The 25274-nt window shown below is 34.6% G+C and overlaps 1 protein-coding gene across 4 annotated transcripts in view; it reads left to right on the plus strand.

Moving 5' to 3' along the window:
• The window catches only part of RBMS1 (RNA binding motif single stranded interacting protein 1), a 240379-nt gene that overhangs the window by 48958 nt on the left and 166147 nt on the right, over positions 1 to 25274 (plus strand). The window contains exon 1 of one of the 4 annotated variants that reach the window (XM_031960588.1): positions 12058 to 12786. The exons of 1 other annotated variant lie outside the window; for it this stretch is intronic. In XM_031960588.1, the coding sequence (XP_031816448.1) occupies positions 12751 to 12786 (36 nt within the window). In that variant the 5' untranslated portion in view covers positions 12058 to 12750. Of the gene's footprint in view, positions 1 to 12057; positions 12787 to 21376; positions 22288 to 25274 lie in introns of those variants that run through there. 2 more of the 4 variants (XM_031960587.1, XM_031960586.1) reach the window with 2 other exon arrangements.

Raw genomic sequence — 25274 nt, forward strand, 5'->3', positions numbered from 1 at the left:
CATATTTATTTTGTGACATACAGTTTTAAGCATTCTGATTATTGCTTCTTTTCTCCTTCATTTCTCCTCCCCCCCAAAAATAAATAAATGAGGAAAATGACTAAGAAAATGTAAGGCAAGGAGAACACTACAGAAGATTTTTTTTCTTCCTCAAAAAGTGAGACTCATAGCTGCAAGGGTAATTCACAGACATATTGTTATTGTTTTGTAGCAAAATACTGAGTAGGAGAATTTCATTGAAACAATTAAACCATCCAGTGAAAAATAAGACTTTGTTTCTTTCCAATACCTCCAGAACAGTTTCGACATTTATAACTGAGTATGTGTCTCTTGTGGTCTCGATTACATCCGGTGTTTTTAGCTGGCAGCATTTCCTCTGTAGAGGCCCCACTTTATGTGCCAGAGTTCATTTCTGTGAATATTAAGAGAGGGAATCAAGATGTAGCAGGGAGTGAAACAAAAACACTTGAATACATCTATGACACCGGTTTTCTAAATCAAGAGTGAAATGGCACATATTTTAGAAGATTTTCAGAGATTTCTAACTTGAAAACTTATTGCAAACAGAATGGTGACATTTGTTTATTAAAAACTTAGGAGGTTCAAAAGTGTGCAAAAAAAAAAAAAAAACCTTTACAAACAAAAACTAACTATAGTAGATGTTTCCTATTATGAAAGTTTCTGAATATACAGTTTAACGTATACAGAGCCATCAAAGATTTCCCACCACCACCACCATACAGACATCCATCATCCCTTGATATCCTTTTAGATTTACAGATTTGGAGTAATTAAATAAATTCATAAAATTTTAATTTTTTTTCTTCCAGTTCCCATAGAAGTGTTTTGGAACAGTGGTCTATGCTAACAGCTGCATTCAATCTTGAGTAAAGTTACTTCCTGAAAAGAGTAAAATTCAACTTAATATGCAAACACATTTGGAACATAATACTGTAGAGTAAGTGTACTATGTGATTATGAAACTGGACACAGGCACCCTACTGAGGTAATTTCTTGTAAATAGATCACAATAGAAACCTTTAATCAGCCTAGTATTTTTTTTTTAATAGAAGATTTAACATTTTTAAAAGAATTGCTCATTCACACACATCTCATTTTCAAGATTTTTATTCTTTGGTGTTTTCAAAGTCTCATTGGGGGTTTTAAGTTTGAAACTTTGTTTTTAATTTTTTGATAGGAGAGTGTTTCCTTCAGTTTCAAAGAAAACTTGTTTAAAAGCAAGCCAAATTCAAAATGTAAGAATTATCAAATCTTTTGAAAATATCATTTCCATGAAATATTTCCTTCTTGACTTCATAAAAATAACTAAGTGAAGCATAAATTTTTAATATATGAGTGTATATGTGGATGGGGGAGGAGAGAGGCAGAGACCAAGACTACAAAGTTTTATATTTTGCAATTATTGATTTTAACTTCTCTCCACTCCATTTTAAATCACTTATGTAAATTCTAAAGAAAAAAAATGCTATACAGATATAACTATCATTTAAATTCACACAGCAGGATCCTATTTAAGATGGGAACATTTCTTTAAAATCATTTGAATCATTAATAAAATCCTATAATGGTTTATAACAGGCAAAAAAAAAATATTTCATGCCAAAAAAGATTCAAATTGAAATAAAAATAAATGCTTAACATTTACATACACTTAGAATTTTTTTTTTTAAAGTACAACTTGGCTTCTACCACTCAAACCTATCTCTTACTTAACCTCTGTAACAAAGAACTAAACATTTTTTTCATTCTTTGGTCAAATTATTAAGTTGCCTTGAAGACCTTTGTTTATAATGTCTTCTTGCATTCTTTTCCTCTTGACATGCTCCCCTCCCTCCAGCAGTGAGATACTAATTAAAGAGAGGACACTGTGACCCTAGGTTGTTTAAAAGTCACAGGGAATAGTGGTGGCACAAATCCCGGCAGGAAGTACTCATACCTAAAACTTAATACAATTCTTATTTCCATCATCTGAAAAACTATTGGATTGGAATCTCAGAAAGAAGATCTCTTTTTCTTTACTGTTTTTGTTTTGAAAGTAAATTTTTAAAATCTACCATACCCTTCTTTACATATGATAAGCTTAATATATATATAATTTTAATTTCTCACATAGTCAATTATACTATATTTAGCAAGTAATAATTATTTTGATGAACATATTTTTATCTCAAGTTAGAATTAATTGGCATTGAACATTTACAGAATAATACATTATGGAAATATTAAATCAGTTATTTTTGATGTTGCTATTATTAAGTTTTGATTTTATACCTTAACATAAATAAGATAGATATAGAAAACTTATGTTTCAGTGGAAATTATGTAAATATACTAATCAACTCTTCAACAAGTATATATTAAGCACTAATTATATGCCTGGCTCTGTTCTAGGTACTGAAGGTAGGAAACAAAAACAAAATAGTACTTGTCCTCAAGGAACATCCATTCCATTGGGGAAAATAATATTTTTTATATATATATATATATATATATATATGTATGTATATATATATATATATATGTATGTAAATACAAGATATATGCAAAGTAAATATAAGGTAATTTTAAATTGAGTAAGAGGCAGGCACTAGCATCTGGGAGCATCAGGAAATGCTTAAGATAGGAGCTGGCACTGGCACTGAACATTGAAAAAAACTAGAAATTCCAAAGGGTAGAAGAGGAGGGAGTGCATTCTCAGAAGCAGGAAAGTGATGCTGTTCAAATTTCATTTTTTTATAATGCTGAAGTAATAAGCAAAATGACACCAAAGGGAAGTCATTTTCATTTAATTTAGTTTGTATGTTACCAGCATTTGAAAGAGGGAATGGCAAGTAACTTGTTTCTTTGGAAAAGTCAGACTCCTGTATTGCATAATCCTAAATGCTCAGAAAACTCAATTTGTCATATTTCTCTCCTATTTCCCATTCCTGAACTTCCTAAGACTCTTTGAATATTAATAGTTTTGCTGGAATAATCATGATATATTTAGACTTGATACTCAGATTTCTTTCCTCTTTGAGTAACTATTTCATATTAAGATTTGGTAATTTTATATAATAAGGTGATTAAATGGACAATAACTATATATTTTATTCCAAAACATTGGGCCACCTTCATGTGCAAAGATGTATTGGGTTTATTTTTTGTTGTTGTTTTAAATTGCACATGCTTCTTTCCACCTACACTAGTTAGAGGGGTGTGGTGGAAAAGACTTGAAAATATGACGAAGTTAATTAATGTACTGGAACTATATTTTGTCACACCAGTCAATTTTCATTTCTATGTATAAGCCTTTATCCCTTTCAGATGGTATTTCTTTTTCTTCAGAAAGCTTTTTGAACTCTAAATTTAAACAATATAGTTTCAGTTTGCTAGTCCTCTAGAAAAGACCACATTCATTTTGTAGAATTTTTCCCTTTACAACAGTTTAGTCTGATGTTCTTTGCATAAAAAGCATATAATCTAATATTCTTAGCATGCTGAAATTTTAGACATAAAGGAACAAATGACCTAAATATGTGCTTTGTCTTTTTATATTTATTCTATGCAGCAGGGAAAAAGTGTACTAAATAACTGCAGTTTGGTTAGGTATTAGAAGATTTCTGTGGCTAGACTTTGTTGTGATTGTTATTACCCAATATCCTTCCAAAATCAATTTTCAAAGTGATCCTATGAATAGACATACCACACATGTAAAAAACACATTATATAGGTTCATGTCATGTCAAGTGTGCTCTCTGCTTCCCCTCCCCACCTTGAAGTGTAAATTCCTTGTGTGCTGGAGTTCTAGATGTTTCTTTAGCTCAGATGAGGCAATGTGGAATGTATATGGGTTCTTGACTCAGAGGATCTGGGTTTGAATTCTGCCACTGGCACTTAGTACCTGTGGAATCTTGGACAAAATCACTAAAGCTCTTTGGGCCTCAGTTTCTTCATCTGTAAGATGAGGGAGTTGGATTAGATGTCTGTTTGGCCCTTCCAATGTTTACACAGGGCTCTGAAAAAGACTGCTTTTTCTGAAAGGAAAAATAAATAGAAGCAATTTAAGGACTTCCCAGAAATAAAACTAAAATAATAAAATATAAATGACAATAATATTTAATAAAAAGTAAAATGTAATAAATATATAAATAAAAATAAAATAAAAAACATAAAATAAATTTTATTTTGAAGTGAATCACCATTGATAACCACTAAATCTAGTGCACTTTACATTTTTGTTGCCTAAAATACTCTGTTAAAATAATTTAAAGTAGTTTCCTTGCTTATTTTTCCTCTTTATTTTGTAAGTAGAAGATGAGTTTTTTATTCATGATTCAATTAAGGACCAGACAAATCCCAGATCCTATGGCATGAAGGGAAAATAAACAGAAGAAGAAAGACAGACAGAAAGAAGGAGAAAGAAAGAAAAAGGATGGGTGGGAGGAAAAAAAGGAAGGAATAAAGAAAGGAAAGAAGGTTGTCATCTTTATTTTAATTTCTTACTTGGACTAATCAAATAGTATCTATATTTGTGAAAATGCTTTTCAAAAAGTCATTCCTATTTATGAAATAATAACTTTCTTTCATTTGAAGGGGAAAATTTCAACCCATATCAACCCAACAAATATTCTTTATTGTGTGGAGTTTTTCAGTGAATTATACACAACTTGCATTGATTTCCATAGAGGTCATGAAGCAGTAATTTTTTTTCTTACCAATTATTCAGCTGATTATAATCATTGTGAGTTCAACTTTTAATTGTGAATTTGCATTAGGAAGATGATCAATACATTATATATTTAAAGTAAATAATTGCTTACTTCTTTGATTCTAGAAATCAATATAATTTTACATCATAGCACATCAACATAGAAACAGACAATTATATTTAAGACAAATACAGCATTTTAGATCTTATTCCAGTAAATAGTCTGGAGGGAAGGGGGAATGAAAGCAATTATGTTGTTGCGTTTGGAGGAGTGAATCATACCATATTGTATTATGGATAGGACAAAGCACAAAGAGAGATGTCATGCACCCTCATGCAACATGAGATAATACAAATAACTTTTGTGAAAAGACACATCTTTAATTCCACTCTTTTTAAGGGATATTTAAGATGTGGATAGGTAAATCCCTTATTCTAGGATAGGTTGGCAAGGGCTATTGCCACCCAAGATTCTGGCCTATCTCCAGGAAAGAAATGATATGAAATTGTTATATCAGAGAGGTTATTTTGTAAGAGACAGTAAGAACATTGAAGCTAGTCATGGAAATATCATAGAAATCTCTTTTACTCTTTATTCTAGCCCTTTCCCCTTTCTTATTTCCAGGGGAAAACTTTTATATGTGTAAAGCATCTTTCTGGTTTCATACTTTTATTAAACCATAAATTCTCTTTCTTTGCAGTCACATTTAATCCAAACTAAGAATTCTGATTAGTACCTATACTAATTCTTTATTGTCATTGTTAGTTAAAAATCATGGATTTTACATATATATAAATTTAGCTGCAAGAAAATTAATTTCTGTGATCTGCAAGTCTTATAAACAATGAAATATATTAGCTTAATCGTGGCAAAGTTGTCATATTTCGCATCAAACAGAACCAGAATGCAGAGGTTTTAATAAAGTTATTATAAACTAATCAAAGAACAAAAGTCCTGAGAAAAGTTCTAAAATTATTTGTTATTTAGTCATTTCAATCATGTCTGCTTTTCACGATTTCGTTTGAGGTTTTCTTGGCAAAGATATTGATTCTTCATTTCCTTCAATGACTCATTTTACAGATAAGAAAACTAAAAGTTAAGTGACTTGCCCAGAGTCACATAGCTATTGCATGTCTGAGGTCGGATTTGAACTCATGAAGTTGAGTCTTCATCACTTCAGGCCTCACACTTTATCCACTGTGCTATTGTGTATTTGTGAATATTGTAATTCTGAGAATTTTTCTTTCAAATACTGAAAACTTGATGCAACAAAAACATTTTTTGTAAAAGGTTAAATGTAGAGGATCACAACTTAACAAGCTATTATTTGCATTTGAGAAGTACTTTTGTCTTGATAAAGGAAACAAAGAACAAATTATAACAATTTGAAAATAATATACTTATCATGGATACTACATTTCATCCATGAACAATGTTGTCAATTTCCCACTTTTTCTCATTGTCTAGATAGATATCACTATCAAGTTGCCTTTGATTGTTTCCTCATTATAAGGATTCTTAATCTGGAGCCCATGAACAAGAAAGATGATAGGAGTTAGACTTCATAACTTTTATTCTTTTCCATTTCATAATTTTATTAGTTATTTATTATTCTTGAATAACATCCTTCATCCTGATTCTTTTAAGTATTTTATTTGTAATGTACTATAATCTGTTTGAATTTGCCATCCTCCTTTCTCTTGCCCTGTGTATAATTTACATTCCCAATTCTTTGGAGTTGATAGTGTCCCTTGACTTGTAACCATATAGTAGAATATTTAAAACATAAAAATAAAGCTGTTCATCCAAAAATGCCCTATCCCGTTCACTAGAAATAGCATATTACTTCCTATCTCAGAGCTTAGGTTGCTTATTAGCAAAACTGGGGATATCATTACATGATCTATAAATGATCTTCTAGATTTAATATTCTACAACCTATGGCATGCTATAGGCTACAACCTATAAGGCATACTAATGCCCTATAACGGAATATAGGTAAACCTAGCATATTAAATGCTGTGACATTGGAAGGCAAGCTCTGTCAACTCCCACTAATCTGGAAATGATCTAGCTTGGATCTAGCATGGATTATGTGCATGTTGTCTGAGCACTAGCCTTGAGAAGTTTGGTAAGCTTCATCTCCAGAATGGTGACAATCAGATATTTAATAGCAATTTACACAGATAATTGACTAAAGCATATAATGGTTCTAACCTATTTGGAGGAGGGAATAACCACATTGGTGAAAATACAGATCCTTAAAATTGATCTATGGGCCTCAGAAGTTGGAGGAAAAAAACAACTTGGGATTGTCTCAGAATTTTACTTGCTTCCTCTACTTTTGTTTCCTCTCCATTATAATCTAGAATTTGCTTCTTCTACCTTTGTTTCATCCGCATTGTAATCTAGAATTTGCTTCCTCTCCATTAAAATTTACAGCTTGCTTCCCAATCCACTGCTATAGATAATTGAAATTTTGATGCTAATCTGTGATTGTTTGGGTGTAAAGAACTTTCAATATAAACATTTCCTCCCCCATACAGATAGGTTACTTATATTTAAGTGATTTCTCAGATGCTAAAAGTTTAATTGATTTGCTTATAATTACACAGCTAACACATGTCAGAAGGCAAGGTTTAAATCCCAGTACTCTGAATCTTAAGGACAGCCCTTTATTTACTATGCCAGATAATTTCTTGGGTAATTGAATAGCATCTACAAACTATACTTGAAAAGACTTCATTCCATTATTTGTGGAGAAAAGATCTCAGATTCTAAAGTCTGCCAAGAAGAAACATGTCTTTTATGCTATATTACCCATAATTACACTTGAGATTTTATATGTAAAGTAAATAAAAAGAAGAAAGAATTTTTTGAAGTAATTTTGAGGAATGCACATACATACACATAAACACACGCATACACATAAATGCATGCCAAAATGTCAAAGTAAAATACCGTTGGGTAAAATGCTTTTGGGGGGGGGTCCCTGAAATCTCTTTTTTGTTGTTACTACCATAGAATCACATGGAGATGGACTGGGCTTAGAAATCATTTAATGCCTTTCATTTTATAATGAAAAAAACTGAACCCAGAGAGCTTAAATTACTTACATATGATCATAAAAGTAGTAAGACCAGAGCCAGATTCTGAATCCAGGAACTCTAGAAATAGACCCAATTTTCTTCCTAGTGGATTCCCACTTTAATTTCAAACAGTAAGTATTTGTGGAGTTCTTGCAAGACACAAGAGGAGACATGGAAGAATTCTGAAAGTAATGCTTAAGAGTTTATATTTGATGCCAGTGGCACTGAGTTGCATTAGTTTCATGAGAAAGTGGCATAGTCAAAGTGTGGAGGGTCTGAAAACTGAAGGCTTTGTGTACCATATTATAAACATAATTTGGGATTAATGAAAACTGATAAGTAGAAAGAGTTTATAATGATAGTTAATAAATCATATTTCCCTTCCTTCCCTCCCTCCTTTCCTCCTTCCTTCCTTCCCTCCCCTTCTTCCTTCCTTTTTTCCTTCCTTCTTCCTTCCTCCCTCCCTCCCTCTTTCCTTCCTTCCTTCCTTCCATTAGTCTGTCCAGACATGAAAAGATTAGTGGATAGAGATAGGAAGAAGAGGGATGGAGTCATAGAGAAGCAGGTAAATATTGTTCATTTAGAATGGAACTTTTCAAAATGCTTTCAGTTCAACAATCACTTATTAAATATTTTCTTTCTCTTTTTTCTTTCGGTTATACATGTGTTTCATTTTTTTTACATATTTTTTTACAAACCATATTGGAGGAGAAAAATCATAATAAAAAGGAAAAACCACAAGAGAGAGAAAAAACAAACAAAAGAAGAAGGGAAAAAAGTGAATATAGAATGTGTTGATTTACATTCATTCTTTGTAGTTCTCTCTCTGGATATGGATATGGATGGCATTTTCCATCCAAAGTTTATTGGGATTATGTTGGATTATTGAGTCATCTGACAGGAACTTGATTTGTCATAGTTGATCATTGCACAATTTTGCTGTTATTGTATACAATGTTTTCCTGATTCTGCTTGTTTTTCTTAGAGTAAGTTCACATAAATCTTTCTAGGCCTTTCTACAATCAGCTTGTTTATAATTTTTATTGAAAAATAATATTCCATTACTTTCATATACCATAATCTATTCAGTCATTCCCCAATTAATAGGCATCCACTCATTTTCCAATTCTTTGCCACCACAAAAAAGAGCTGCTACAAACATTTTTGCACACATGGGTTCTTTCCCCTCTTTTTATGATTACTTATTAAGTATTATTTACCGTGTGCCAGAGTGTGGTAGGTACCAGAAAAAAAAAAATGGAGATTGCCCCTTATCTTCAAGGAATTTACATTCTGATACTTCACTGTTAAAAACTACTTAGGTACCACCAGTTTATTAATTTTAATTAACCTAATATCATAGATCTTAATAGATTAATTATTTAGGTAGAACTAACTGTATTACAGACTGAAGCCTCTAATTCTTTGAGGGAAATAGAGAGACATGGTAATTCTTTTAAAAATATTTATTCAGAATTAAAATATTTGAGATTCCCTATGCACAAGGCATTGTATTAGGTGTTAAGGGATATTTTAAAAGGTTATTAATAGGCCAAATATGCTTTTTCTATTACCCAGTCACCTGGATGAAATTTTATGAATTATAATGTTTTTCCTTTTTATTTCCCCAGAGAGTACAAGTGGTTGTCAGGAACCCAGCTGAAAATCAAGTCCATACATGCCAGAGTACTGAATATTCTAACATAAATGTAAACCTTTTGAATGTTAATTGAGAAATGGAATACATATTTTTAATAATAGGCTAAAAGCCTATGTTGGGAATTTGTTAGAGTCATTAAACACTTTAAATTGTGAATCTGTGTTAAAGGAAGAGATAGGGACAAGACCTGTCATTTCTTTGACATACAGAATTTCCAGAAGAGGGAACCCCATTTAATTAATGCAGGTCAGTACATTCTCTGCAGCTTATAAATTTTAGAGAATTTCCCAGAGCATTGAGAAAGAAGGCAACTAACTTACTCAGGATCCCATCATTCTATGTTGGAAATGGAACTTGAAGCTAGGTCTTCCCAATTTCAAGTCCGCTCTCTGTCTCCTAAATTGTGAGTCTTTTCTTTTCTTTTTAAATTTAATTTATTTTATTCTGAACTTAAGAAATAAAACAAGCATTTCCATAACATAGGAAGGGGGGGGGAGGATAATTGAACATAAAACTGCAAATCTATTATATACAACTTGCTATTCTTTTTAAATACATAATAAAGTTATCATGTAATTTCCCCCCTTTATTTCTTTTCTTCCTTCCCTCCCTTTACCCTAGAAATAACTACCATTAGACACAGATATGTGTATATGTGTAAAACCATTCTACATTTAACTTTTGTTTCATTTTTTTCTTAATAGTGATGTTAATGATAGGGTTACATAAACATTCAAGTTTCCTTAAATAGGTCCTTGAAATACAGAATTCATAACTCCCATACATTGGAGAACAATGAAAAATATGATTAGAGAATCTAAATTTTAACTGACTTGAAGGACTCTGAATAAAAGAAATCAGAATTTTATTCCTCAAATCTAATCCTAATGATTTAGGAATAGGTTAAAATTGGGTTGGAGGAATAGGAGTAGAAAGTAGCAAATACATTGGGAGACATCTCAGTGGCTTCAAGTCTGTTTTTAACAGATGACCACATAAAATCAGAGTAAAATTACTCATCTGAACCCCTAGAGGTTGTGCTCACTGAAAAGTGAGACTCATTGGATGACTTCTTTTGAAAAATACTGCCACATGAGCCATTTACTTGCAACAAATCTCCAGTTTTCTGTTCTCAGGAAAGATTGGATATTTCAGAAGCTTTATATATATATGTGTGTGTGTGTGTGTGTGTGTGTGTGTGTGTACACACGCATCCTATGAAAGTAGGGAGGATGTCTTATTTAAGGGTTATCTTTCCCATTGATGAGCACTGAACCATGTACATACTAGTAAACACTTTAAAAATTTGTTTGTTAAATAAATGGATTTATGTATGAATATGTATGCTATGTATGTGTACTACTATGTGGGTACATTTATTCATTCAAAAATGTTACATGTATAAGATGGTTTGTCAATTTTCAATGATCTCTTTTAGGTAGATGCATATCTCTTCTCTCAGATATTTATCTAAATAGATTATATATATGTTACATATGATATATGACAATTTATTTCTGGGCTCTTGACACAGTGTGTTGATATTTAATATAATTGCTAAATGTATATATATATATATATAAAATGTCCACACATATATATCATCACATCACTGATAATAGAAGGTATTTTATGATTTTATATAGATAGGCTAATTCAGCCTAAAGTATGTTCAAAGAAGTATTTATATTGCCTAAAGTATTTATGATTAAGAATGATATTTGGATTATATAATCTAATTTCCTTGATAGGAGTACTGAAAGCCAACAAATGAATAACATTTAATTCTAGTCTACTTATTATTCCCTCTCATCCAGGCAATACAACTATTTAATAACCTTCACATTTATATAGCATTGTAAAGTTTGCAAAGCACTTACTTTCAGAAAAATATGGTGAAGTAGAGAATATAATCAACAATGTCCCCATTATACAGATGAAGAAATGAGACTCAAAGAATTAAATAACTTGCCGGATACCCCAAGTCATTTAGTCAAACCTGGAACTAGGGGCTTATTCAATGCTTACTTCTGGGTGCTATCCCTTTAAGCTTAATTTTAAATTCAGTGCCATTCAATTCAGTTCACTAAACTTTATTAAGCATCTACTTTCCCCACAAAAAGAATCCTTTTAAAAACCCTTAAACCCTAAAGATAGTACCTACACAAGGGCTACACCAGAGCTATTCATGTCTTGAAGTTTTTCTAAATCTTTGCTTCTCTAGAAAGCACGTTTTTCTGTGAGACTGATGTCTGGATTAGAGGCTTATTTAATTTAATTATTGGTTTGTTTGGGGTTTTTTTTAGTGGAAGAGGAGAGGTGATGTATACATTATCATATGTGATCATTGTATTTTTTTTTTTTTTATTTCTGATCTTGGTTATAAGAGAGGATTGAATTCCAGAGCATGATATGAGTGAGTGTGTGTGTGTATGTGTGTATGTGTGTGTGTGTGTGTGTGTGTGAGAGAGAGAGAGAGAGAGAGAAAGAGAGAGTGTGTTAGTTCTCTCCATAAATGTGATGTAAAAACAATACATGTCAATACATTTTATTTTTTAAATATACTTTTCTCATGAAAATTCCAAATATTTTCCATTTATTGAATGTAGAGGGGAAAGACAAGCTCTTTGTGTTTTATATGTGTACCTACCTCTTGTTAGAGGCCTTAAAGTATCCCAGTGCAATCTCTATATACACTTTTTGTGTTGCTCTACCATGGCTGGAAAATTTTGAATTAGCATCAAATTTATTTTTAAGGTCTTTATGTCATTAAATATATGAAGCCAGAAAACTTTTCCAAAAGTTATCAGTACCATACTTCTTGTACATAGACTTCCCTGAACTCACAGGATTTCTATGAATGCTTTGCAACTGTTAAACACTATATAAATGGGAGCTGATTTATTATTATACATAGGTTTTTGGTGCTTTCTAATTTAATGGAGATTAGACCATCATATCCACCAAATGGTTTAATATTAGTTTGCAAAATGGGAGTACAGTGAGGGTCTAGTATAGATTGATGACAGCCTAGAAGAGGGGGATCCTGAAAAATCAGAGAAGGTCCTTACCTGAAGGTTTAGAACCAGGAATTGCTGAGGTCATGATGACATGTTGTCATGACAACATCAGAACTTCCTGTTTCTCCCTCTGCTGCTTGGTGAGCATCAATTCACCACAGGTCTGTGACCAATTCACCACATGTCAGATGTATCATACAATTTTTAAAAATCTCTAGGGACAGAACTCCCACAAGGTCCTCAAGCAACCCATTCTAATATTCTTGATTATGCTGTGGAAAGTTTTTACCATATATCTAACTAAGGTAAAATTCAAATTAATCCCATTTTCTCTTTATTTTTATATTAATTTCTCATGGAACTGAGTGACATTATTTAGCATCCTCATCATGTGTTTCAGAATTACTATTAATTCTTACTTCATCCTCTTTTAAATTCAGGCCAAATAGTACCAATTTCATGTTATTAATCTTTTGGAGTAGAAGAGATAAAAACAATTTACTGTAGTTTCCTCTTTATACTTCGCTTTGAATACTTTTTCATTATGATCCCATGTTTTATAAAAATATTTTTTTCTCCCTTTACTAAGAATGTAACAAGATACTTTGTTCCTTTTTCAGTCACTGTTTTATTTGCTTGATTTGGTATATTCCTGACTTTCTAAAATAGAGTTTGGGTCTCCTCCCTGGTTGTTATGATTAGATGTGACCGTTGTGCAGAGTTTCTAGTAGAATCTCTTAAAAGGTATATGTAATGATGAGGCTATTACATAGTGTTCTCAAATGAGCTTCTCACTTTGTTTCCTGTCCCTTTATTCCATGTATTATGGATGATTGCCTTGTTTTCATCCTTTTAGATGACTATTAATTCTAAAGTTAGCTGTTAAGATCTTCCCTCCTTAATGTGGAATTGTCATAACTTATAATGTATTTTCAGGAATTTGGCATTAGTCTTTAAACATCCTGAAAATGAATGCTCTTCTATAGGCTTGTTTGCAGGACATGGTTATGGAGATTTAATCGCTCAAGTGCTAGGTTTTCACAGCCAAATAAACTGGAAGACTGAGGCAACATTCCAGGTAATTTAGGGGGAAAGAATCTCACAACTATAACTTTCTCTGAAATATGGAACCAATTTTTGCTTGATTTACCCTAATAATTGCCTTTTCCTACTTTTTTTCAATAGCAGCCTGTCCTCGACATTTCATGTATCAGCAATTAACTTACAACTAACTACAAAATAAATTATTAATTTTATCACATTTAAATTTACTAAATGTCCACAGCAAAATGACATGATATCTTACTTCTGTGGAGATCAATTTTAAATGAACTTTTAGCCTAGTTTCTAATATTTCCATTTTTCAGAATTTGTATAATGTTGCAAACTTATTAGATTTTTAGTAAAATAAGATTAAGGACTGTTTATGGGTTGTCCTTGTATGGGTTATATGGGTTACATTGCAGAGTAGCTGAAGAAAATAAATTTAATTTGTATAATACTGTTCATGCTGAAAAATTCAAATGAGCTTTAAATTTTATAAGCTCTTCTGTATATAAAAGGAGTCACTAACTTAGAAACAAGTTATACTCTTATAATTAATTTTTAAGTCAACTGCTTTAAATTTGCAATAAACTTTTATATATAAAAAACTTTATCAGTGGTGATTAGATATTTAATTGGCCTACTGAAGTTATGTAATCTATAAACTATATCTGAACTCTGTAGATTCCATTCCCTCATTTTTAAATGGGAAATGCATTTTAGTTAATTTTTCAGAAATCCAGACCCATATCTTCCTTCATTCATAGTCTTAATTTATAGAAAATGATCCTGCTGTCTTTTTCTCAACTTCCCTAGAAAGTTATTCTTCTCCAGAAAAGTTCCTTTCACCCATCCCCATGTGGTAATGGCAATAAGAAGGGATTAGACCCCTAAGAAAAGATCTTTAACACACAAGTAATTCATACTTTTGTGAAGAATGTTTGTTTGTTCTATTACACATGTGCTTATCTTAACAGACTTAGAAGTTAGAATTCAACAGTGAATAAGTGAAATCACAGAGGGAGTTTTTTTAAATTCAAAAGTCCATTCAAATTCTTTTATAACCTAGTCTCCTTCTACCTTTCCAATCTTCTTACATCTTACTTTCCTAGCACATATACTTCACAGTAGTATTATCGGCTTCTTTATTGTTCCCCAACCTCAAGCTTTTTTTTTTCTGACTTATTCCCATTCCTGGAATTCTCTCCTCTCTCTCAACTCCACTCCTTCTCTGTTGTGCCTCAATGAGCATTAATCTCTCTGGCAGTCTTTGTCAAGAAATTTTACATGTTCTTAATGTATGTATAAGAGAACTGGGCTTTAAAATGTATTATACCAAGTCAAAATGTTGGGATTTTTTGTTTGTTTGTGTTAACAATAATGAGTGTAGCAGAATCTTGTTTTCTATTCACCTCTTTTAGTTAATTATGTTACCTTAACTTTGTGGTCACAATGAATTACTTGCAAAACCTTTCCTATTTCCTTTTCATATTATCATTAAGAATATCCTCAATATATGTATAAATCATTTTCATAAATATTTTATAAAGATGAAAAAGTAGGCATTTAAGGAAATGGTAATATCTTCTATGACTTTTTTTTTATTCCTTTGGTAGCTTCCCTGGGAGAATAATGAATTATATTTTTAATTATCCACAACTTCCTTGTCTTCAGGTTTTTTTTAAGGGAAAGTATCAATAATGATGTCATTAATTTCTACCAATAGTTTGTCAATGCATTATTTAAAAGAGATCTTATGTTTATAGATGGTCCAAAAACAATTCTTAGCACTTTCTTCACCCTTTTTAAGTATTTCATCACCGAAGAAACAAAAAGTAGCACAAGGTTAACCATTATTAAACATATTTTTTTCTCAATTTCTTCTCTTGTTAATGGCAAAGAATTTATTGTCTGGTGACCAAGATACTGTTGCTTTCTTAGTCTATACTTTTAAGATAGATTCACTGACATCATCAGTTTCAGTTTCTCTCTAGGATTTGAGTCAGCAGATTTCCCAGTACAGTAAAGTAGAATCAAAAAATGTTTTTTTTGTTTTGTTTTTTTTTTGCTCTTTTGGTATAACCTTTAAAACCCAGGATCACTTCCATGTTATAAAGCCCATTTACTTTGCAAAGATGAGATAATTTAAGGAGGAGAAAACTAACAAATGGAAAGAATGGAAAAGTTCCTATTGCAGGTGGGACTTCAACTGAGTCCTGAATGAAGCAAAGATTTGAAGGTATAGATGAAGAAGGTACATTCCAGGCATAGGAGACAGTCTGCAAGAATATAGAGACTGCAGATTAACAATATTTTTGCAATATTTAATATAATAGCATTTACATGTACTGGTTTTGATAAATATAAATTAATGATTATAAATTTACCCATAGAAGTGGAAGTTATCTTAGTTTCCCAGACTCTTCTCTCATAGTTGATTCTCCAGAATTTATTACTTTGTTTTATTTTCAAAGCCCTCTATGATGGGGGCCCACCTGCCATTCTAACTTTATTGTTCTGAACATGCAATCATAGGTTTCTCTCAAGCCAATTTTCTCATTGTCTTCTGAATATATTATGACCTTGTAAATATTATTCCTATGGCTTGGAATCCTGTAGTCCACTTCCATATCCCTGCCTTTTTTTGTCCTTTATGAACTTGACATATATTAATATTTCAATATATAAAGAAAAAGAGATGATTACATATGAAACTGAACTTCCATTAGATAATAGTCTTTACTTTGTATATTCATTTATCAGGATAATAATAATAAAACTGCTTTCTTTACCATGCTCACCTCAGAACTTCCTTCTAATCTCTTCTGTGTGTTTCTTTAATGTTTAATTGATGCTTTTTTGTTTTCTTTTTTTGCATTTTTTGGCATTTTAACATTACCTATTCATTTCTCCACCTTACTGTTCTCCCTGCCTAAAAAATAAGAGTATTCCATTGTGAAAAATAAATAAAGTTAAATAAAACAAAATCACATATTGGCTATTTCAGAAAACACATGCTAATTGGCAAGTATTCACTAAGCACTAACTATATACCAGGTACTGTGCTGATTGCTGTGGGTACAAAGAAAGGTTTAAAATGTTCCTACCCTTGAGGAGCTCACATTCTAATGGGATGACAGCATACAAACAATCATGCGCATATGAGTCACATAAAGTGAAAATTAGAGGTAATCTTGGATGGCAGCAGTATAAAAAGAATGGGGGGGGGGGAAGAGAGACTTTTGCACAAGATGGAAATTTTAGAAATGTGCAGGGAGAGCATTCCAGGCCTAAGGGAAATGCCTGTGAAAAAGCTATATAGTGCGGAGATGAGTTTCATTCATTCTGTACCTCCAGTCTATCACCTCATTGCAAAAATTACTATATCCATTTTCCAAATCATCTTTTGCTCAGATTCCAGGCTGCTTCTATGAAATGTTCCATGAATAACTTGGGAGTCACACTGATGTGACTTTTGAAGTCCCATTGCATTTTATAGCTAATATCGTAGAGTTTATTGCTTAATTGTTCTCTAATTGCTTTAATGTTGTTTCCCAACTAGATTATTGACTCCATGAGTCAATGATCAGCTTTACACCTCTATTTTATCATCTTCTTTACCCCAGGTCTAGTAATCTTGGGTACATAGTAGATACTCAATAAATAATTAGTAATAGATTCAATTGAGATTGGAATTCTAAAGTTTGCTTCTATAGGCTTCTCAATAATTAGAAATATTTGGAAATGGAAGGATTCCGATAGTAGCTGCCTTGGGAAGTGGGGAATAATACATTTCTTTCCAAGGCAGCTTGCTCAACGACTTATCATATATACCGTAGAGATCATTGTTGTTTGTTGTTTTTCATATATAATTTAGACTAGATGGAAGAGGCTGTGGTCCCTTTCAACTCTAAGATTTTGAGTGTCTGCAGTTAAATTTTTTAACAAAATTCTAATAAACATCCAAATTCCTCAAACCAGAGTCCTTGAGAAACAGTGGTGATCATAGTAGGTGCTTATTAAATGCTAGTTCCCTTTTAAAAAAAAAAAAACAAATTCCTACGTAGTGAACCTCAAACATATCTCCCCTCAAGTAGTAGTGTAATTCATTGTTAGTCTTGGCTAATAGGAAGATAAAAATACAAACTTTCTGCTCTATTTACCAAGATTATTTTGGGGGCAGCTAGGTGTCTCAGTGGATAGAGCACCTGCCCTAAAGTCGGGAGGTTCAAATGTGGCCTCAGACACTTAATGCATCCTAGCTGTGTGACCCTGGGCAAGTCACTTAACCCCAATTGCCTCAGCCAAAAAAAAAATTACTTTTAAGACTATTATAATATTGCTACTAGGGACTATTATTTGTGGAGTTCATAGAATGCAGGCTTTAGAGGCACAAAGTACTTTAAAGATTATCTATTTTAATCACCTATGATCCAATTCTTTTATTAAAATCAGAGTTGAAGAAACCAGCTGAGATCTAAGGAGGAAAATGACAGAATCTCAGAGTGGAAAGAGACCCCAGAGGCCATGTAGTCCAACCCATACCTAAATAAGAAACCCCTTCATATTTGCTTCTCCTTTAGTCAAGGGAAGAATTCACCACCTTCCAAGAGAGGCCATTCTAATTTTAGATTGCTTCCATTGTTAAGAAAATGGCCCTTGGATCAAACCTTAAATCTTCAGAGATAGTGAATATTAAAGCTAGGATAAAAATCTAGGTTTTCTGACTCAAATTCATTGATCTTACTGCTACTATATTCTGTAGAATATATTGTTTTTATAGTAGGATTGTTTCCTTTTTTGTTTTGTTTTGCAAATGTGGTTGTTACTTAATTTTCTTGTCATACTTACATGATTGTTCTTTGATATACCTAACTAGCCCTAATGCCTAATACATAATTTGCACAATTTACTCCTTTAAATGTACAAATTTTCACTATACCATTTCAAGTATATATCTACTGTCTTTCCAACCTTGTCTCTGTCTTCTAAAACATTAGCCAAGGTCTCCATGTGTATCAATCTTATCTGACTTTGTTACTATAATCATTCAGCATTCTGACTTCTATATATTGCTTGTAAATAGTTATAATTAGATATGTGTATGTATATGTAAGGATATTTAATGTATGTGTTTGTTTCCCACTATTTCCTTACTAATGTTAAGCTTTGAATATAGCTTGCTCATTTTAGTTTCCAAGCTTTTATTCCATTCCTTTGATTTGGAATGATTCTACCTTTGCCCTTCCATTCCCCATCACTGTCCTTTAAGGCCTAGGATCAAGAGTAAAGGCTTTGTTACCTCATTATTCTGGATGACATTGATTATTCATTGGTAGAACACATTTAATTGTTCTCCTTTCAGTGTTGGTTATAAGTACAGACATATAAAGAAGAAGCTCATTGGGACCTGTAGGTACATTAACTCCCATCCTCCAACACATACCTTATCTTTCGTTTAATAGCTAAGTTGAATTGCTCAAGGTAAGTTAAATTTAAATGACGTCCCTGAATATAGAATTAGCAAACAGAAGAGGTTAGATTTGAACTCTTATCTTCGAGATTCCAAGCCTATAATGTAACCCTCTCTAGCCATGTCTCTCTCTGTGTATTTTGTTCAAGAAAAATGTAAACATGAGTTCAAGATGTGTTTTCATGTTTTTTGCTTTCTCTGTTATATTGGATTTTTACCCATTTGTATTTGTCCTCTATTTTTTTAATGAGATTATAAATTTTTTGAAGTTGAGGACCTTTTCTTTTTTTCTTTGTAACCCCTACTTTTGTATAGAGACTGAGCAATATGTTCAAAAGTTTTGACCGTCAAAGTATCTGTTAAAAAAAAAAAAACATAATCACTATCATTTCTCATTTCATGTTATTCATTTTTATGGTGGAATTTGTAAAACTGAGTCTCTAAGACTTTTAACTTATCTTTTATTATAAAAATAACTTTTGAAATGATCTATTTTGTTAGATATTTTAACCTTTTATTAACACTTTAAATTTTCTTTTATTATATTATTATAACATATCTGGTCAAGGACCATGACACTGGAACTTCATAGCATCCAAACAGAGAATTGTAACCCCAAAACAGTACCACAAAGAAATCAATCCATGAAACTGTTTTTTTTTTTTTTGTGTGTGTGTGTGTGTGTGTGTGTGTGTGTGTGGTTTAGTTTGTGGTTTCCTGAGCATCAGGCCATGACAGCTGAGGTTGTCCAGGGCACTTCTACTGATAGTCCACAGGTCTGAACTCCAGGGGTTTGTGGGCAGGATATTCTCAGTAAAGAGTTATCAGGATAGGACTTTAACCTATACAGCATTAAGAAAACATGTTTTTCCATACTTAGGTTTAGCAACTTGCAATTGAGGGTCTCAGAAACAAGAAATGGTGAGAGGCAGCTTAATTTAGTGTCTTAGATGAAATAGAAGTAATTGTGAGGACATCCAGAAGCTTCTTAATAAAGAATATGACATAAATAGATTAAATATGTACCAAATATTAGTTATATCTAGTTACTGAACATCCATTTTGCAGCTCAGAGTTTTACTTCAGAATTCAAGTATTCAAGCATCTAATATTTGTTTTTATAGAGAAGAAGGATGTGTATGTGTGTGTGTGTGTTATTCCTTATATATTTTCATACAGCTATATCAAAAACTTGTTAAATTCCACCAGTTTACTGAAAACAATTGTGAAGAGTTGAGGGCTTCTAATGAGAGTAACAGGTTGTGTATGTAGGATGAATAATTTACAATTTGTCAATGCTGAAGCAAGAGCTAGAGGTAGTGGTTTTGCTAGAAAACCAACATAGAGTACTTGTTTTCGCTTCCAGTAATGAAGACTCCTTATTTCTTAAGACAACTTGAAACCTTGTTATTACTACTAATATCAATATCTTTTATTTAATAGTGAGGTTTTGGGGGCAAAAATCCAAGGACAAACTAATTAAAAAGTATTTATTAGGTGCCTACTATGTGAGAGTCCCTGTCCAACAATGAAGTACTGAAGTGAGTCTTCTGTCACTGGCAATATTCAAGTAAGTAGAGGTTGACTGCCTCTTTCAGAAGATACGTTCAACTTGATGATTTCTAGCATTCTTTCAGATTTTTACTGTGTGAGAAAAGAAGCCCCACCAGAAGGATAGTCAGAAATTCTCTACTTAACAATTCAAACCAGACAATAGAAAATACACTTTAAACTATGTCTATTTGTGCCTGTCATCTTCAGGCTTTAAAACTTCAGTTTCAGACCCTGCTAATCATATAAAAGGATTACTGTTTGTCCAGAGAGGGTGGAGTCGGATCAGGTAATTACGCAGAAATGGTCCTCAATTAGTTGGAGCAGAGTTTTTTTGGGTTTTGTTTTTCCCTTCTAGAAAGTGTAAATGTAGGGAGATCTTTTAGCAAGTCTAAATCTATTCCTTTTGTATACAAAACATGAGGTACATAAAACAAAGTATTTCCACACGTGTATTTGAGTTTAAAGTTTCAGCTGTTAGTTTTTTGAGGGGGTGAGTAGGGTTGTACAGATTAAATGTCGATTCGCAGATGTGCTGTGTAAGCGTGGGTACTGGTAATTTTGTTTATCTAAGCCAAAGTAATTTTGAAGAAGGGAGGTTGTGAGGGCAAAGAATAGAAATAAGTAAAGAAGGACGGGGGACGACTAAGTTAGACTTCCTCCCCAACTGCTTTAGTGATCTGATCTGCCCCGGGTTTAGAGTAGGGGCGCAGTGCTGCCACCAGTGGTGCTTAGGGAGGGGAGAGAGAAAGAGGGAGGGGAAAAAAGAGAAGGGGGGTGGGGGGGTGGCTACACCTAGGAATGTGCGGTATGCGGGGAGCCAGACCCAACCACTGCACAGGGAAAGGGGCCGCCAGCAGCTCTTTCTGGTCTCTGGGTTTCCAGAACGCTGACCCAGGGGAAGGGGGCAGACTACTCTGTAGCCTAGAGACGCGGCTCCCTTGGAGCTAGTGGGCATAGAGCCTGCTGTGGCTGGCGGGGCGGTGGAGCCAGAGGTGCCTGGAAGAGGCACTAGGCTCTGCTGCTCCACCCACCTTCCCCTCCCCCTTCCCCCTCCTCCCCGCGCTCGGCGCCCTCTAAGGGCGGTGGTTGTGGCCGTGGTAGGTGGGACGGGTGGCGGCGCTGCTGCTGCCGCCGCCTGGAAAGTCTCCCCTGTCGTCTGATCAATGAACTAACTCCCTTCCATGGCAGGCAGGGTGGCTGCTGCTGCTGCTACAGCCTCTCCCGCCCAACGCTGCTCTCGGAGCCCAGCAGGAGGAAGAGGCTGCAGGAGGGAGAGGAGCCGCAGGGGGAGGGGACGGGGGCATTTCCCCTGACTTTTAGCCGAGTTCAGGAGGAGGAGGAGGAGGAGGAGGTGCTGGAAGAGGAGGAGGAGGAGGGGACAGGAGAAGTCAGCACCGCGGCGCCTGCAGGAGTAGGAGTAGCGGCGGCGGCAGCAGCAGCAGCAGCTGCAGCCACAGCAGCAGCAGCAGCAGCAGCAGCAGCAATAAGCAGCCCCAGCATTGCCTTGCCCTGCCCAGCCCAGCCCCAACCCCTGACGCCTGCAGGCCGGCGAAAGGGAGTTTCCCCAGGACTAGCCTCGGAACTAGTGGCTTCCAAAGTTGCCCCCTCCCCCATTCTTGCACCCTGCCACAGCCTCCCCCTCCCCCGCCCTCCAAGGCTTCGGGCAATGATTTTTCCTAATAGCAGCGGGAATCCGGGGGGCAGTGGCACCAGCCGAACCCCCTTTCGGAAACAGGTAAGAGGCAGGCGGGCGGGCTGTGGGAGAGTCGGGGTGGGGAGGAACGAGTCCCGAAGGTTGGGGGGGGAGGGTGTTGTTGGCGCGTTGGAGACGCCGGGACTTGGTTTTGCAAAAAGGGCAGCTTTTGGAGCTGGGAAACAGCTGAGCCCTTTATCCTTCGAAGCTCATAAAAGGGACCCGGGTTGGCGTAGTGACCTTGTTTGTAAAGGAGTCGGTGGCGGCGGCCAAGATGGGCCGCAGGTCAGGCGACTTCAGCTGGATGACCTTAGCGGCTGGGATGCAAACTCACCTCTTTTCCTCTCGGCGCCCCCCTCCCCCGCTGCCCTGGGGACTAGCTGGGCAGGGTGGGGTGTAAGAGGAGGAGGAGGAAAAGGAAGAGGAGGGGTGGAGAGGGAGGGGAGGCGAGCCTGGGCCAGGTTTGCTGAGCGTTGCAACAAGTTTCTCTTTCTCTGTGTCTGTCTCTGTCTCTCTCTCCGTCTCTGTGTCTCTGTCTCTCTGTCTCTGTCTCTCTGTCTCTCTCTCTCTCTCTCTCTCTCTCTCTCTCTGTATGTCCGCCTGTCTGTCTGTCTCCGTCTCTCCGTCTGTCTCTCTCGTCTGTTTTCTCTATCTCTTTGTCTGTCTCTGCGTGTCTCTTGCCTTCCTTGGAAATCTTCAACTGAAACTTCAAGCTACATGTTTTAATTTCTCATGAAACGAGGAAAACCTAGGAGATTTTTTTGAAGAGACACAGGATAAAAAAGGGGAACTTAGACCGTCGATTTCTTAGGTTTTCAGTTCTTCAGTAGCAGAGGGAAATCCTGTGACATTTTGATTGAAGAGATACTTTGGATAAGACTGAATCATACACATGCGTTTTCCAATTTTTATATACTTTCATACTTAAAAGGAAAAAAAAAGACAGATTGAACTCCAAAGGCAATTTGGTGGTTAGATCAAAACCTTGTGCGGGAGGAAAAAGAAGGGCTACAAAGGGGGTGGGGGGTGGGGGGGAGTTGTGAGCTCATTATGGTTGATTGCCTTTTTTGTGCTTTTTGTTTTCCCCAGTCCCTTTTTTTTTTCTTTTTTAATGGTTATTGAAGCCATGTCATGACAAATATTTCAGAATTGCAGGAGCAACAAAACTTAGCCTTCCCTCCCCTCCCCCCAAATGTGTTGTTCTCTGTTTATAAAATGTTAAACTGATTAGAGGTCTATGGCAAGATGTTTGTTGAAAAACAAAACACCAGGCAGCTATTTTTTTTTTTTCTCAACAATAAGCCTCTTGTGTCTAACCTTAGCAACTGAGGCAAATCAATTAAGTTATGATCCCAATAATGATACAAAGAATCGCATCCTTCCATGTGGACTTTGGCTCCATTAAGAGTAGATATATCATAACTAATGGCAAAAATGCCTGCTAACTTTACTGTAATGGATTATTTATTTCTTTTAGTCCATTTTTATTTTCAAACTAGAATTTCCTTTAGACTGAGGGAATCTGAGAATAAATCAAACTTTGGGAAAGCCAGGACTTTTATAGTTTAAAGGTACTGGTTTTGTTGAGTTCCTTATTAACTTTCACTTTAGAGTGGAGAACTAAGGGTCTGTTTGCTTTAACCCTTAGAAAAGCAAAACTCTGATTTTGAAATCAATAAAACTTTTGCCTGAGCTCATATCTATGAAATTAATACTGATATATTCATAAATATGTTTGATCCTGGCTGAAATTTTCAAAAGAAAAGTTTAGAATACACACAAAAAGCATTTTAAATGTGAGCTAATTTAGAATAAACGTCTGCATTGACCACACTTGCATAAACTTCATAAATGAAACCAATTTACTACAAAGCCTCTCCTCCTCCCTCCCCTTCCCGCCCACCTCAGGCTACCTGAAAAGATGGTTAATTATGTAAGGAACTGTAGGACCTTGTGTATTCATTTATTTGTTGTCAGGGCACTGCGGGGTGTTAGCTGTGAAATGAGGGAAAAAGGACGAGGGCGAGGCCTTTTACTGTAAGGGGCTGTAGGTTTTGTGTGTGCATGGGAGATAGCCTGCTGGTCTGGAGCACACTGATAAGATGCTCTTCTTTTCATAGGGAACTCCTTAGATTCAAAGAGCTAAAAAGGCTGACTGAATCAGAAAAACAAACAGACTTTCTTTTTTTCTATAGGCAAAGAAAGAAATGAATGTGTAGGCATTATACAGACACAAGACCCCGGGTACCAGTGGTATTTGACTCAAAGGTTTCTTTTGTTAGTATTTAGCTGTTTTGTGGTGAAAGCACACTTCCTACATAGGGACCTGGTTACCATGAGTGACTTTGTGATCTCATTTTACCTCTGGCTTACTCCATGTAAGTCTTGGGTATGATTTTGTAGTGTGATTAAGTTGGAAACCTTGATTTCATCCTTATTGTGTTCATTTTAGAGATAATAGGAAATCTTCAGTTAAATAACGTAATTTGATTTTAATTTGGAAGTTTAAATTTGTAGAACAAGTTAACTTTTCTGATTTGGGGGGGAAACATTTGTGAGAGGAAAAAGTTGAAGTATAAAGTATAATTAAAATTGCATTTGAAATTAAAGTGAATGGATTCCAAAACACCAGTGCTGCATAGTTAGGTGTATTTATACACACAATATAATTAGTTTTATAATCTGATATTGACAACATTTGAGAATATTTAAGTAACTTAAGTCTAGAGATCTTTTTATTTTTTTTTAAGAATAGATAGTGAAGGAAAAAGAAAGTGATTTGGGTAAAGTGGTGATATTTATAGTATGACAGGGTTTGTTGGAATTATTGTTGGCAAAACAATAGTCTGTTTCTTTTTAAACTCCGACATTATTGCCAAGAAGGATAAGGAGGAGCCAACTAGATATAGGTGGGTGTTGTCTCACTTTTTTCCCCCTCAAGTATAAGAACAAGGAGTAAACTCTGATCTCCGAAGTCATCGGTGTTTAACAGGATTTTCCTGCATCACAGGCAGATGAGCACCTTAGAA

This window comes from Sarcophilus harrisii, chromosome 3 (assembly GCF_902635505.1).
Source record: "Sarcophilus harrisii chromosome 3, mSarHar1.11, whole genome shotgun sequence".
NCBI lineage: Eukaryota > Metazoa > Chordata > Mammalia > Dasyuromorphia > Dasyuridae > Sarcophilus > Sarcophilus harrisii.